This window comes from Prionailurus viverrinus, chromosome E2 (genome assembly GCF_022837055.1).
Source record: "Prionailurus viverrinus isolate Anna chromosome E2, UM_Priviv_1.0, whole genome shotgun sequence".
Taxonomy (NCBI): Eukaryota; Metazoa; Chordata; class Mammalia; order Carnivora; family Felidae; genus Prionailurus; species Prionailurus viverrinus.
The window spans coordinates 17,611,334-17,625,059 of record NC_062575.1 but is presented as its reverse complement, the minus strand read 5'-3'; the positions used below and the strand labels follow the sequence as shown (position 1 = coordinate 17,625,059).

Sequence of the window (13,726 nt, the reverse complement as noted above, 5' to 3'; positions counted from 1 at the left end):
GGCTCCGAAGAGGAAAGCTGAGAAAGATTTCTCGTGATTTAGGCCCTGCAAACATTAACTTGCCTGGTCTTCCCTTCCTTTCTTTTCCTCTATTTTCTTTCCCCACTTACATTTCTCTGCCACCTGAGTCACTTTATACCACTCCCCCAACAAAAATAACTGTTATTTTTTGAAAGATCTGAACTCTGTGTTGCTCCCAGGCAAACATCGATAATACAGAGTTGAATAGCATAAGGATATGCAAATCGGTACTTCCTTATCTTATATGTAATAATTTGGAATGGATTTGTTTAGAAAAGCTGTGGCTCACATAAATCAAATGATTCCTTGCTTTTGAAGCATGCCCCAACTAATTTCATTTCTGGGGACGGGGCAGATGAAATAGTTTTCTTAGTGTGTTATAGTTTAACAACGCTAACTTATTCTCAAGTCTTATTATTATTATTTTATAAAGCTTCACCCAATGTGGGGCTTGAATTCATGATCCTGAGATCAAGAGTTGCACACTTTACCAGCTACCAGACAGGTGTTCCATTCCAAGTCTTACTTACGCTGTGCAGATATTTTTGTAAGGAAATGGTAGAAGAAATATCCTGCTCATAATTTCCTGGTGAGTAGAGTATCTCATTCTTTTATGAGGGCCTGTGTTCTGTCTTTTGTTTGAAGTGAAAGCAGTTGTACATGGCTGTGTTCTCATAGTTGCAGGGTCCTCCAGAAATTGGAGTGTGATTCTGAGGTTGCTGTTTTCCTGCTGGAAAGGTTTACTTTGCATCTAGCACTTTGGAGACATAATATGGTAGCTCCTCAACAGGATTACTTTTCTTTTGTCCCTTTAGTGATTGGTGGGCTGAGCAGAATTAACATTGAATTCACTGGCCCAAAGTTGTTCCATTCTGGTAGTTTCCATCTTTACATTGAGGACAACTAACTTCTGGGGTGCATGGGTGGCTCAGTCAGTGGACTAACTTTGGTGTCCGACTTTGGCTCAGGTCATGATCTCATGGTTCAGGAGGTCTAGCCCGCATCGGGCCCTGTACTGACAGCTTGGAGCCTGGAGCCTGCTTCGAATTCTGTGTCTCCCTCTCTCTCGGCCCCTTCCCCGCTTGCGCTTTCACTCTCTCTCACTAAAAAATGAATAAACATTAAAAAGACAAAAGGATAACTAACTTCTAAGTTCAGGGATATTTCAGATGTTATTTATCACACAAAATCAGTCTGTCTGCAGCGTTTGTTCAAAGTGGAAGTGAAAGCACTGTTAACAACTATGGATGCAGGATCCAGACTTTGGATCAGACCTGTTCCAGGACATATCTTGTCAGTAATTTTAAAAATGGAGGTAGTTTAGAAATCTGATCTTGAGAAGGCCACGCTATACAAACACAAGGCTTTATTCCAGGTGAGGGTCATGGGTTTTGTAGTCATTTCAGCTGCTATCTGTATAAGCAAGACTCCATCAATAACCTTATGAGGGTCACTCTTTTATATAGGATGTCAATTTTGCCTTAGAAAATGAGCCTAAGTGACTCTAGAGGCTACAAACTGTTTTTGGTAGAAATAGAGGATCCTGTTAGAATGGTAGAAGTTAATTGAGGGCACCTGGCTGGCTCAGTTGGTAGAGCATGGGACTCTTGATCTCAGGGTTGTGAGTTCAAGCCCCATGTTGGGTGTAGAGATTACTAAAAAAAAGAAAAAGAAAAGAAAAGAAAAGAAAAGAAAACAAAAAGTTAATTCTGCCCATTTGTGGCCCAAAGTATTAAATATATTAAGGAACAAGTATTAAATACAACAAGGAATGAGGCCTAGGTATTTCCATGGTCTTAGATGTTCAACAAACTTTCCAATTTATGAAATGGTGACAAACTTAAAAGCCTGTGGCATTGTGTTGTTACAAGACCCTGGAAAGCTTTTTGAGTACAGATTATACTACTTATCTGGGCTGAATCCTGTGTGGTCTTTAACTGCCCCCTGAACCTTACATAAGTAACACTCTTTGGGATGACCTCTTCATTCCCCAGCTAGCCTCAGAAACATACTGGCTCGTTCCTGCCCATTTGCCAGGCAAAGTTAATGTTCCAGGTTCCTCAATTCTGTTTGAAACCTGGTAACCAAATCTCAAAAGCTTCTTCACCACTTGTGTGGCTTGAAATATATCTCAGGCTTTGACTTATTTCAAATTTCTTTTATTCGGTTAAGGTACAACAACCCTGACTTTTGCCTGCTGAAATAGACAAGCAAAGTTGGTTCTCCATAGTTCCTTCCTTGACCATCCGTTTTGTCTCCAAATCTTAATGAACCTTGAAGTCAGCCCTTACGTGGGTATGCTTCTATTGAGTAGAATAAAAGTTTATCTACATATTATACTGTCAACTCCTGATTTCTACTAATTAGCTCTTTGTTAAAAATTTTTCTTTTTTACACTTACTTTTGAGAAACAGAGTGAGACAAAGCGTGAGTGGAGGAGGGGCAGAGAGAGGAGTCACAGAATCTGAAGCAGGCTCCAGGCTCTGAGCAAGCGGTCAGCACAGAGCCTGTTGAGGGGCTCAAACCCACGAACTGTGAGATCATGACCTGAGCCTAAGTCGGACACTCAACCGACTGAGCCACCCAGGCACCCCATAGCTCTTTAGAATAAAGATGAAGGTTTCTGGTAACTTTTTGAGACATTAGAACACTGGAAAGTGGTTTCTGAGATTCAGTTGACTTAGTTTTAGTGCCATTTTATTATGTTCTTAAATCTTTGAACATTGACAGTCCATTTAGCAATTAGAGAACCCCTAAGTTCTAAGTGCTTAAGAAAGGAAATTAATATGAAAGGACCTACTGTAGGTCTAATGATTAAGTACCTTATTTGTTCTGAGCCCTGAGCACTTGTTTTGGGGAAACTGTTCCATCCTCAGTAACCTCCTCCCACCCCTAATCTTGTGGTCTAATGTACCTGCACCTACTGCAGTAACCATGCCCCTTATGAAGAACTGCTCTAGGGACTTGACAGATGACAAACCTGAGGCACAAACTAGGACACAGGTCTTCTGGGCTGTTGAGAGCTCTTCACACCATTAGGATGTTTTTAAACAAATGAGACTCTCTTTCATGAAAGATTCCAAGTCTTAAATAACTTAATAAAATTTTTTTTTTTAAGGTTTATTCATTTTTGAGACAGAAAACAAGCAGGGGAGGGGCAGAGAGAGAGGAAGACACAGAATTGAAGCAGGCTCCAGACTCGGAGCTGTCAGCACAGAGTCCGACACAGGGCTTGAACCCAGGAACCACGAGATCATGACCTAAGCTGAGGTCGGATGCTCAAATGTTTGAGCCACCCAGGCGTCCCTAAAATAACTCTTTAAGGCAACTTCAATGAAAAAGGAAGTCTTGGCTGCTTGTAAGAACAACTGCCACTCCCAGAATCAAAAACAACTAGAACACAGACTTAAAAACCAAGTCATTTAATTGTGTCTTCAAAGGTAAACAATATTCGGGGCTGGATCCCAAGCCCTGAGAATGCCAGAGCTGAGGGTACAGAGTTCAGAGGGTCAGGACTCAGGGTGTTCTAAGGCAGAGCACTTCTGGAATTCATGCATTCCGTTTTGCAATTTTGCAAACTGCCAGAAACAGACCCCAAGAGTCTTTTAAGATGGGGAAAATTCAACTTCCACTTTTATAGGTAAGAGTGAAGAGTACCAATAATGTTCCGTTTACCTCTCCTCACTTTTCTCACATGACCGGAAGCCTGAGCTAGCGTGTCCCACACACACGGCAGCCTAAGCTGCGGTTCAGGTGCGAGCTCAGTGCCTCTGTGCACTCCCTTCCACGCTGCAGCAAGAGTGACCCGGGGCAGAGAGCTCTCAGCAGTACAGCTTTTAACAAGCACGTAAAGTAAAAAGAACCCTCTAGTGGCACACTGAGTTAGTTTATAAGATTTTAATTTACAAATTAAAAAGCTACATGTTTTATTTTTTCTCCTTTTTCTCTTCTTTCTTTCCGTCACTCTTTTCCTTCTCTTTTTCTTTCTCTTTGTCATCTTTCCTATCCTTTTTGCTTTCTTCTTTTTCCTGCCCTTCTTTCTTCTCTGCATCCCGGTTGGCAATTTTGTTGTTGATGAGGTTGTGCAGGGCAACCACAGAACGGATCAACGAGGCCAAATACACCACTACCATCTGGTCGTTGGTCTTCAGGTAAAAGGCCTTGACAAACTCCTGGAGGCTGACATCCGGCAGCAGGTTGAAGACGTCCTGTAGCTGGTAGATGATCTGGTGGTTGATGGGCAGCTTGCCCGTGGCCACTTTCTCCAGGTAGCTCCTGATATCCAGAAGCTTGGAGTTCAGTCCCTTCAAACCATGGACCTGGTTTGTGATCCGCTGGGAAAGAGTGCCCACTGTAGTGTCTTTGATGTCTCTGTAACAAGAAGGCAGGCAAAAGCATCAGTGCATTGTATTATCACACAGGGTCTCAGAATCCAGGCAAACACCCAGCTTCGCGGGGAGGGGCAGGTTTTCAAAAGAAAAATGTTACTTCATCATTCTATCAAGATAAAGTGCCTTAATTTTGTTTTTATTTGGAGGCATACATTTTATCTTTCTCATCGCAAGGCATTTCTCAAAAAACAGGAGAGAACTAAAAATGAAACCATTTCACTTAAAAAAAAAAACACAAAACTATTTCAACTTCCATGAAAAGGGTGCCATTTTCTCCATCCTCATCTGTATGATGTTGTGAGGAGCCTAAATCAGTCAGGACTAAATTTTGAACTGGAAGGAATCTTATTTGAGAAAAACTATGACCCTTTTGAATTAAGTGAGGGTTACAGTATCTTAAAATAAAAATCCATCCTCACACATAGATTGTCGGCAGGCTACCTTCCCCGAGAACCACACGCACAGCAAGAGCACACATCTGCACATCTTCACACATCTGTTCCTGTCATGTCAATACTGCAGTTGCCCAACAAGATGTATTACCCACAATCATAAATCGTGACTCAAGACACCCTAGAAATGTTCCGGGCCTACAGCCCAGATCTCTCTACTCCTGACAGAGCCTCTCGGGCCGCTTATGACTCTGACGCCATCCTGAGGCTCACCGTAACAAGTGCTCCACTCCGACTTCCTCAGCTTCCTCTGCTCCAATTTCACTGGTCACGTGCTCAAATGTTTTTGAGGTTGGAGTTCCATCCTAGGAGAGGAGGCTTAACCTTGGTTATTTGCTTACAAGCACAATGACACCCATTCCTTCTCACACCTTGGTTCCTCTGCTTTCAGTCAAATCACCTCACGGGTACAGTACTAACTAGGTTTCCATGTGCTGGCAGAAATGGGGGAGTTTGCTTTGAAAGCTTCATCTTCTAAGCTGACATTACAAATGGCCCTGCCCAGTGTTTCCGCAGAAAATCTTGACAATCCCTTAAGACTACTGTGGGGATGGACACTCGAGGAAGTCTTGATTAACTTGATTCTTAAAGCATATAATCCTTTCTAGAATAGGCAGTATACACAATACCTGTACTGGAAACAAGCTCATGTCAGATAATCTTTTAACGTTCTAGTGTCCCTCAGATCCAGTGATGCCAGAGCACCAAAACAATGCCGTCAGAACCAGCTTTCCGGTGGCCTGAATTAATCAAAGATCTGTCCAGGGATGTGGTTCACTGTATCACCTGGAGACCTCCTGATGGGGCTGCGGAGCAACTTTCCACAGACCCTGTGCCAGAGAAGAGGCTGTACATCTTCTGTAAAGGCTATGAAGTGTCTGCCAAGGCAGGAGGGCATAGCAGTGAGGGCACATTCTGCAGCCAGACAGCCTGGGTTCTATGGGAGCTGTGGGACCTTGGGAAAGTCACTTAACTTATATTAAGTGGTGTAAATATTAGCAGTAATTATTTTATCCAGGACAGTGTGAATCCTGCAAATGCCATTTATGTCTTTACTTTGGAAGCTAGAATGGCCAGGACTTCATGGCACGGCTTTCCAGGTGCTCATTTTCCCTTGGCTTCATCTTCTGTTATGGCCTTCATGTCCCTTCCATCCCTTATTGAAAAATCTTGCTTTTGTGTGTGTGTATGGGTGTAAGAACTTCTAACTCTTTTTGGAAAGGACAGGGTAAAATTAACTTAAAAATCGTATCAGACAAAGGATGAAAGCCTTATTTCAACAAGGCAATAAATCTTCACCTAAGCTCCCTAGTGGCAAGGCAAAAAGAGAAACAGGCGGATAGAGCTCAGTGCAAGGAACATTTGCAGGGAGTTAACCTAAAATCTTTTTCCTGATTTAATAGCTGGACATAAGGATAAAGACTACCTACCTAAATCCAGACTTTATCCTTTAGATTTTTGACTTTGGAAATTCAAGATTGAGTTCAAGTGCAAAACTTTATGCTCACAACAAAACACATATATTTTCACACCACGTGCTACCCTAGAATCAGAGTTTAGTTTTCTTGGAAATAGGGAAAAGCTATCTTCTGGTACCTCTTCGTGTCTACACCTGAAGCGCAAGCTAATGGACCATAGAGCAGGTATTGGATGCTGTGGAGTGGAACATTCAGGCGTCAAATCACACAGATGGGTCCTGCCATCTAGCTCCAGGCAGCTCTGACTCACTCTATTAGAAAACCTCTATCTTGTCCGCAGGGAAGGAAAATCCTCAAGGAGAAAGCAATGCTGGCCCAGGGGGAGCAGAACAGTGGAAACTACATTAGATTAAGACGAAACTCACCAGGCTTTGCACTTAACCGTGCTGTCAACATCTCTGGACAAATGTATGAGGAGGACTCTGGGCCTCAATTTCATTTGTAAAAGGGGATTTTAGATTTGTATGGTCCTGTCAATTTCTAAAATCTGCCGATTCAAAAACTCAAGGGGGAAAGAAACATAGTATCAAACTGTTGACAGAAATCAACAAACAATCCTTGTTAGAGAGAAAGTATTAAAACAACAAAAAATCTGAATAGTCCAGTAAGCAAAAAATCTAATCTCCGAGGCTCATAGCCAGATGACTTACATCGTGAACTTCTTCCACTGAAATATATGCTTCTGTGGGCAGTCCCAGGTCCTTTGGCTTCACGTCAATAATGACCAGTACCTGGCAGAAAAACACACTTTAGCAAACCAGCTCACACCAAGCATAAGGAATAATCACAGCCATCCTTCTGATGAGGATTACTAAAGCTATTCATTCATTCAACCAGACAGGAGCTGGAATTTTCAGCAGAAATGAGTCTACATTTCACATGATCCCACCATTTTCTCTGCTCTTCGCCCCCACCCATTAACAAGCTGAGAGGTAGTACAGTGCAGTTATCAAATCTAAGAAAGTCCGAATCAAGACAGGCAACATTTTGGTCCCATCCCCAACATGTATGAGACCTTACTAACCACTATGAACCTCACTTTTCTTGTTGTAAAGAGGGTAACAACCCCATATAGCTATTGGGAGGATTAAGCACTTAGCACACGTTTACTGTTACTTATAAGTATCTTGGGTTAGTGTAAACTGTAGAAAACAGTACCAATTCGGGATGCCTGGGTGGCTTAGTTCATTTAAGTGTCCAACTCTTGATTTTGGCTCAGGTCATGATCTCACCCTCCCACCCCATCCATCCCCAGCTGAGTCAGGCTCTGCACTGACAGTGTTTATCAAAATAAATTAACAAACTAAAAAAAAAAAAAAAAAAGAAAGAAAAGAAAATGCTACCAATCAACACAAGCAGTTTATAGAGAAAAAAGCAGTGAAATGATTTGCTATCCAAATCCAAATGCTTACATAAGTTAGCAGGCAAGGAATATCACTCAAGAGTTTTAAAGACAGAGCGAACTTACTGAGTTAGGGCAGTATCTCTTCATAAGTTCATTAATGGCGATGTCATTCTTGTGTAGTTTAGGGCCTGTGTGGTACCACCCAACGATTCTTTCTCTGGCTGGGAAGGAAAACATTAATGGTTTTGAACTGTTACATGAAGATCTATATAGAGTTCCCTCCAAAAGGATGGTAAGATCTCTAGTTCTTATGTTCTCTATCTTTTTCAAAATTCCAGACACCTATTTTAAGCCTTGACATACTTGTGAAATCTAAAAGGAATAGAATTCTCAGAAAATAAGCAGTGAGGGAAATCCAGAGACACCCACATCTCAGACTAGTTGAGGCCAGTCACACATGAAACTAGAAAACAATTCCAAGGCAATATGTAAACAAACACAAGTCTCTGTCACACAGAACCGTGAGCCGTGGGGGGAGCTCTAAGAGCTATGTGGTTGCTCTAAGGAAATAAAACAAAGATGACACGTGACAGAGAGAGATTTACCGTGGTGGTACTTAAGCTCTAGGGGCAGGTGGATTTCATTTGATAGTGCTTCACTTTTCTGCTGCAGAGGGCTAGATCTCTTACCCAAAACCTAGGCCTGTCTATCTGGTCTTAAATTGCTACTCTAATTTCTCATTTATTCCACCTCATTCCTTTACAACCACTAGTCTTACTTAAGACTAGCCAAGTGAAAGAGCCCTTGACATTAAACAAAGAGAAGGGAATACGTAGAAAAGGAAAAAAACCCACAGCACACCAGGGGCATGTAGCTGGGCATGCATACACAAATACACACAGATATAAATCAACACCTTCTTTAAAAAATCAATCAATCAAGACATACCATTGACCTTCTTAAACATTCCATACATGTTTTCCAAATAATCATGGTCTAAAAACCAGACAGAATCATCTTTGTCATCTTCATCAAAAGGTACTATGGAGAAAAAATAAGTAAGACGTAGTTTAGGGTGCTAGACAGAACTCTAGGGCATATGTTACAGCTGGAGACCCAAGGCCACATCTGATCGATATGTTTGGCTTGTTCAACACAGCATTAAAATTACTTTTTAAGTTGCTGTCATTAAAAACTGGGAGATTTCATATATAAATCCAGACTTCCACTTCTCTTGAAACTGAAAGACCTGGCAATAACTGGCTAGAGCCAGACAGAGGACCCTCCTGTCCCCACCTTTAACAGGGACACAAGGTCATCAGTCTGCTAAAAGCCCTATCACTTCCCAATATTTCCCTTTAACAAATAACATTACTGCTCAGTCCTTTCAGATACTGGAGATTGTGACCTCAGGTCTACAGTTTATTCCAGACCAATTATTTTGTTCTTTGTTGTTAATCATAAAATACATGGATACATTCTTTTTTTTTTTAATTTTAGAGAGAGTGCACACATGGATGCCAGCAGGGGAGAGGGGCCCAGGGAGAGAGAGAGAGAATCTTCAGCAGGCTCCAGGCTCAGCCCAGAGCCAGATGTGGGGATAGATCCCATGACCTTGGGATTATGACCTGACTTGAAATCAGAGTCAGACACTCAACTAACTGGGCCAGCCAGAAGCCCCTGGATACATTCTTGTAAAGATTCATGATGCTGAGTAAAAGGTAATATTCTCCATCTTCCCCTTGCCAACCCATGACCATGGTTAACAGTTTACAGGGATTGCAAGGTTACGACATCAGAACTGCCTACTTTTATAAAGTTTTGCTAGAATATAGCTACCCCTTTGTCAACATACTGTCTATAGTTGCTTTTCTGCTACAGTAGCAGCGCTGAGCAGTTGCAATGGAGACTCTCTGGTCAGGAAATTTAAAATATTTACTATTCAGTTTAGTGAGTACTCTTTAGCCTCCCTTTTCTATACTTTAGCAATTCTGCCATTGAATTTCTGGGTTGTAGTAAAAATGGAAACCATGAGGGTTTCTTTTTTTATTTTAAAGCTGTTTGACATTTTAACCACGCTCAGAAAAATGTAAAAGTTGTCTTGTACCTGCAAAACTGTTGGATACATCAAGTACTTTCTTTTGCCATGACCCCAAAAGCACACCAACGACACGCTTCTGGTTTCCAACCTTGCCTATTCTGAGGGAGAAAGCAGAAGGTCAGTCTGACAGGCACACAGAGAGGTGAAGCCAACAATCAGATACTCAACAGGAAATATCAATGGTATAGATACAAGTTAGTTTACCTGCGATCTAATCCCAGTAAACAAATGTGTTAGGTTAGTCCCTAATATTAAAACTTAATAAATATAATAGGTAATTCACAAACTTTGTACACTGGCATTTTTTACCCACTTGTTATTTCTAAGAAATAACATGCCTGTTAACATTTCAAACTTTATAAAGTTTGCAGTTATTCATCTTAAATGGAGAAATGAAAATGGAGAAAATAAAAACTCCCCAGATCGTTAAGAGTTTTAAAATGTTATTTGGTTGGTGTTTGAAAAATACATTTCAGTTATGCTACCACCTTTCACTTTTTCTTTTGCAGCTTTCTCCTTTAAACTTTTCCCATCTTCTCTATCCTCAAATATTTTCAGAGATAAAAGATGCTAATGTAGAACCACTTTTATGGTCTGGTGCGCCAACTGTTCTCTGGATTATCTAGCCCACGAGGACAAGCCCCACTAGAAGTTACAATTCTTTGTACCATCTAGGGGCTCAGACACTGGGTCCTGACCCTGAGTTAATGTGTGTGCCATCTGGTCTCTGTGAATGGCTTAATCAGGCAGAGGTCAGATGTGAGCTGGTGACGTAATTACACTGAGAGGAGGGCTGAACAAGTGAGAAAGATTTTACTTCAGCATTTCTATCTACCTGTCAAACCTCCTCAGTGATTTTTGTCTTCAGGAGCTACAAGTGTTTCACTTATACAATCTCATTTCAATGAGATCTTCACATAGGATTCTCCTTTAACCGCTAGCAAATGTGAGGCACAGACACAAAACAACTTCATGTTCAAGGAAAGACAAAGGTCACGCCAATGTGAAACGAACCACAATTCCTTAACAGTCACTGTATTTAATGTATTAATTTTTCTAAACATACAACTTGGAAAAAAATCTTTTATTTTTTATTATTTTTGAGAGAGACAGAGAGACACAGTGTGAGCGGAGGAGGGGTAGAGAGGGAGACACAGAATCCAAAGCAGGCTCCAGGCTCTGAGCTCTCAGGACAGAGCCCGACACGGGGTTCAAACTCACAGACTGTGAGATCATGACCTGAGGTGTGGTCGGTGCCGCCCAACTGACTGGGCCACCCAGGTGCCCCATGGCTCCGAAACTTTATAAATGCTTACTAAATTTGGGATTTGGGTCAAACCAAGTTAAGGATTCTATATCCCTGGTGATTCTGAATTTTTGGGAAATCTCAGGCACTGATTTTCCACACTTGCAAGGAAACTTCCATACCGTGTGCTTTTCTTTTGGTCTACAAAAACCCATGGTTTTTAAAACCCTACATCTGTTATGACAGCAGCCAGTAGTGTCTGCACCATGTCATCTGAACAGAACTGAAATTAGCACCCCCTTAGCACCTCTAGTTCCTATGGGAGAAAAATAGTCACTACCGTACAGTGGGAATGCCCTCATATCCAGTTAGACTGAGGGCTCTACAAAGCAGTGGAACTGGGGACCCCAAGCCTTAAGGAGTCTTGAGGGTTTTGTTTGTTTTGTTTTAGCTCTGGCTGAATGAGGAGTTGTACAAGGCAAGTTGCAGGAGAATAGGTGCTTCAACAACTGACTTTGTCTTTACACTTGCCAATTCAAGTAATTATCTTGTAAAAGTTATGAACACGTGTAACAGGTCCAGCGGGACGAACAGCTCCAAAACAAGCAAAGCGAAGGCGGAAGAAACATTTGTGGAATATTTTATCTTTATTCATTAATGCCCAAATCTCCTAATGCTCTTATTTTTAAAAGAAACACTTGACAACTAATCTACATTTTAAGTTCCCATCAAAACAGATTCCTGCTTAGAAACCACAGCTCTCCCCGGGAGCCCTTCAGGGTACTGAGACCAGAATTTTGGTGACAGCCTTCAGAGGCACAGAAGCACAAATCTGCAGCGTTTTCCTACGAGGCACCGAGTCTTTCTGGTGAAAAGGGGCGGGCGAAGTGACAGATGGGCACGAGGCCTGGGGGATCAGGGCCAATTGAAGCTTGCCCCCATATTCTGGCAGCGTACGGAGTTGGGTAAAAGGAAGGGGCAGTCCGGACCGCGAAGTGCCGGTTGGGGACGGGGGGACGATGCTGGGTGATTTAGGCTTCGTGATCCGAGGGTGGTCCGGGCCCCTGGGCGAGTCAGTGCCACCCCCGGCCCATCAGCACCCCCGCGGCCGCCGCGCCGTCCCAGCGTGCCAGTGACTCAGCAGCGGCGATCCCGATAGGCCGCCCCGCGCACCCGCTCACCGGTTGAAATGATCCACCACACTGAGCAGCACCAAGGGGTGAACTACCACCTTCTGCACAGCCAGCTCCGGCATCGCGACACACGCCGCCCGGCAGGCCCCGCTCCTCGCGACCCGCAAACACCGGCAGCCTTAGGGACTCTCGCGGATCCTCCAGGCCCGGCTCCTCCTCTTCCGGCTCGGCCGCCGCCACGGTTCCCTTTTTCCGCTCCCAGAGTGCCCCGCGCGCCGCCCGGGGTTTTCGCGCCAGCTGCCATCTTGAGGACGGGAAAGACCGGGGGCAGGTGGGGCCCGCCTTGGGTGACTCGCTGGGAGATTTCCTGGTCTTCGAAGCTAAAGGCACACTGGAAACTGAGAAAAAGGTTGACCTCCTGGTATTGGGCCTGTGCTGTCACTTGCAGCGGCCTTTCGCTTTAGTTCCTTCGCAGTTCACACCCTCCCCCAACCCTTACGCTGTGTGAAGACTGCAGAAAAAAATACTAGAAAAAAATAGTAATTCATATCTCCACCGCCCAGAAAATGTTCACCTTTGTTTCATGTCAGAATTCTCCAGAATTTAACTCTAAATCTCTAGGGATGCCTGGCAGGCTCAGTTGGTAGAGCCTGCAACTCTTGATCTAAGGGTGGGAATTCAAGTCCTACATTGGGTGTAGAGCTTATTTCAAAACAAAACAAAACAAAACCTCAGAAGGGATGAATCTCTAACATTAGGGCACATTCTTAAAGTGGGTTTGGTAAATTTATCTCATTTTTATTGTTGGGGAATTTCCCCTTAATATTTACTGTGGGCACTTTGCCGATAATCAACCTGTTTTTATTTTTCCACCTGTTTATATTATGTACCATTTAACTGGGGCTAGAAAAGTTCAATTTGTGCCTTGAGTCAGACCATTCGGGTTGTTTTTCACATAAAAGCTTAGGTAAGGGTTGAAGTAACTGAAAAGTAATACGAAATATGTTTTGATATTTAGCTAGGAAAGAAAAAAAGACTAAGGATAATGTAGCAGGTGAAGACACGCATATTTGCAGAAAGGCAAATTATTTAAATTTCGTGCAAGTTTACGTTTCTAATTCTGAGTTGTATGTGTAAACAAAAACAATACCTAAGCGACTTGAATGCTTTGCTTATTGTTTGCCCTGTCTTTAAACAACTTTTACCTTCCCCATAGCTCCAGAGGATCTGACCTCTCTGAAGAATAACCCGGAGCCTTTTGCTCTGAATCTTGGCCTCCTTCCAGTATAATCAGGGAGCTTTGAGTATTCTTTTCTGGGTCCTACCCATTAAATTCATTAAATGCACTCTTCCTACTTTTGGGAACATTGCTTTGCATTTTCATTTGTTTTAATATTTGTGATTTGGTTAATAGTAATTGCTACTACTTGAGAAAACAGAACTTTAAGATTAAGAAAATGTAAGTCAGTCCCCATTGTGTGATGTGGTAAAGCATGCTTGAGGGGTTTTAGTGCCTGTTTTAAAGTAGATATTCCTGGGGTTCCTGAGTGGCTTAGTGG

At 42.6% G+C, this 13,726-nt stretch overlaps 1 protein-coding gene across 1 annotated transcript; it reads right to left on the bottom strand.

The window, feature by feature from the left end:
• Positions 1–3,427: 3,427 nt before the first annotated feature.
• PSMD7 (proteasome 26S subunit, non-ATPase 7) lies at positions 3,428–12,398 on the bottom strand. Its single transcript, XM_047836682.1, has 7 exons — positions 12,216–12,398; positions 9,795–9,886; positions 8,636–8,728; positions 7,811–7,908; positions 6,993–7,073; positions 5,078–5,169; positions 3,428–4,392 (listed from the first exon to the last, which is right to left on the bottom strand). Exons 1-7 carry the CDS (start codon positions 12,287–12,289, stop codon positions 3,948–3,950), a joined length of 975 nt encoding a protein of 324 aa, XP_047692638.1. The 5' UTR covers positions 12,290–12,398; the 3' UTR covers positions 3,428–3,947.
• Positions 12,399–13,726: the final 1,328 nt, after the last annotated feature.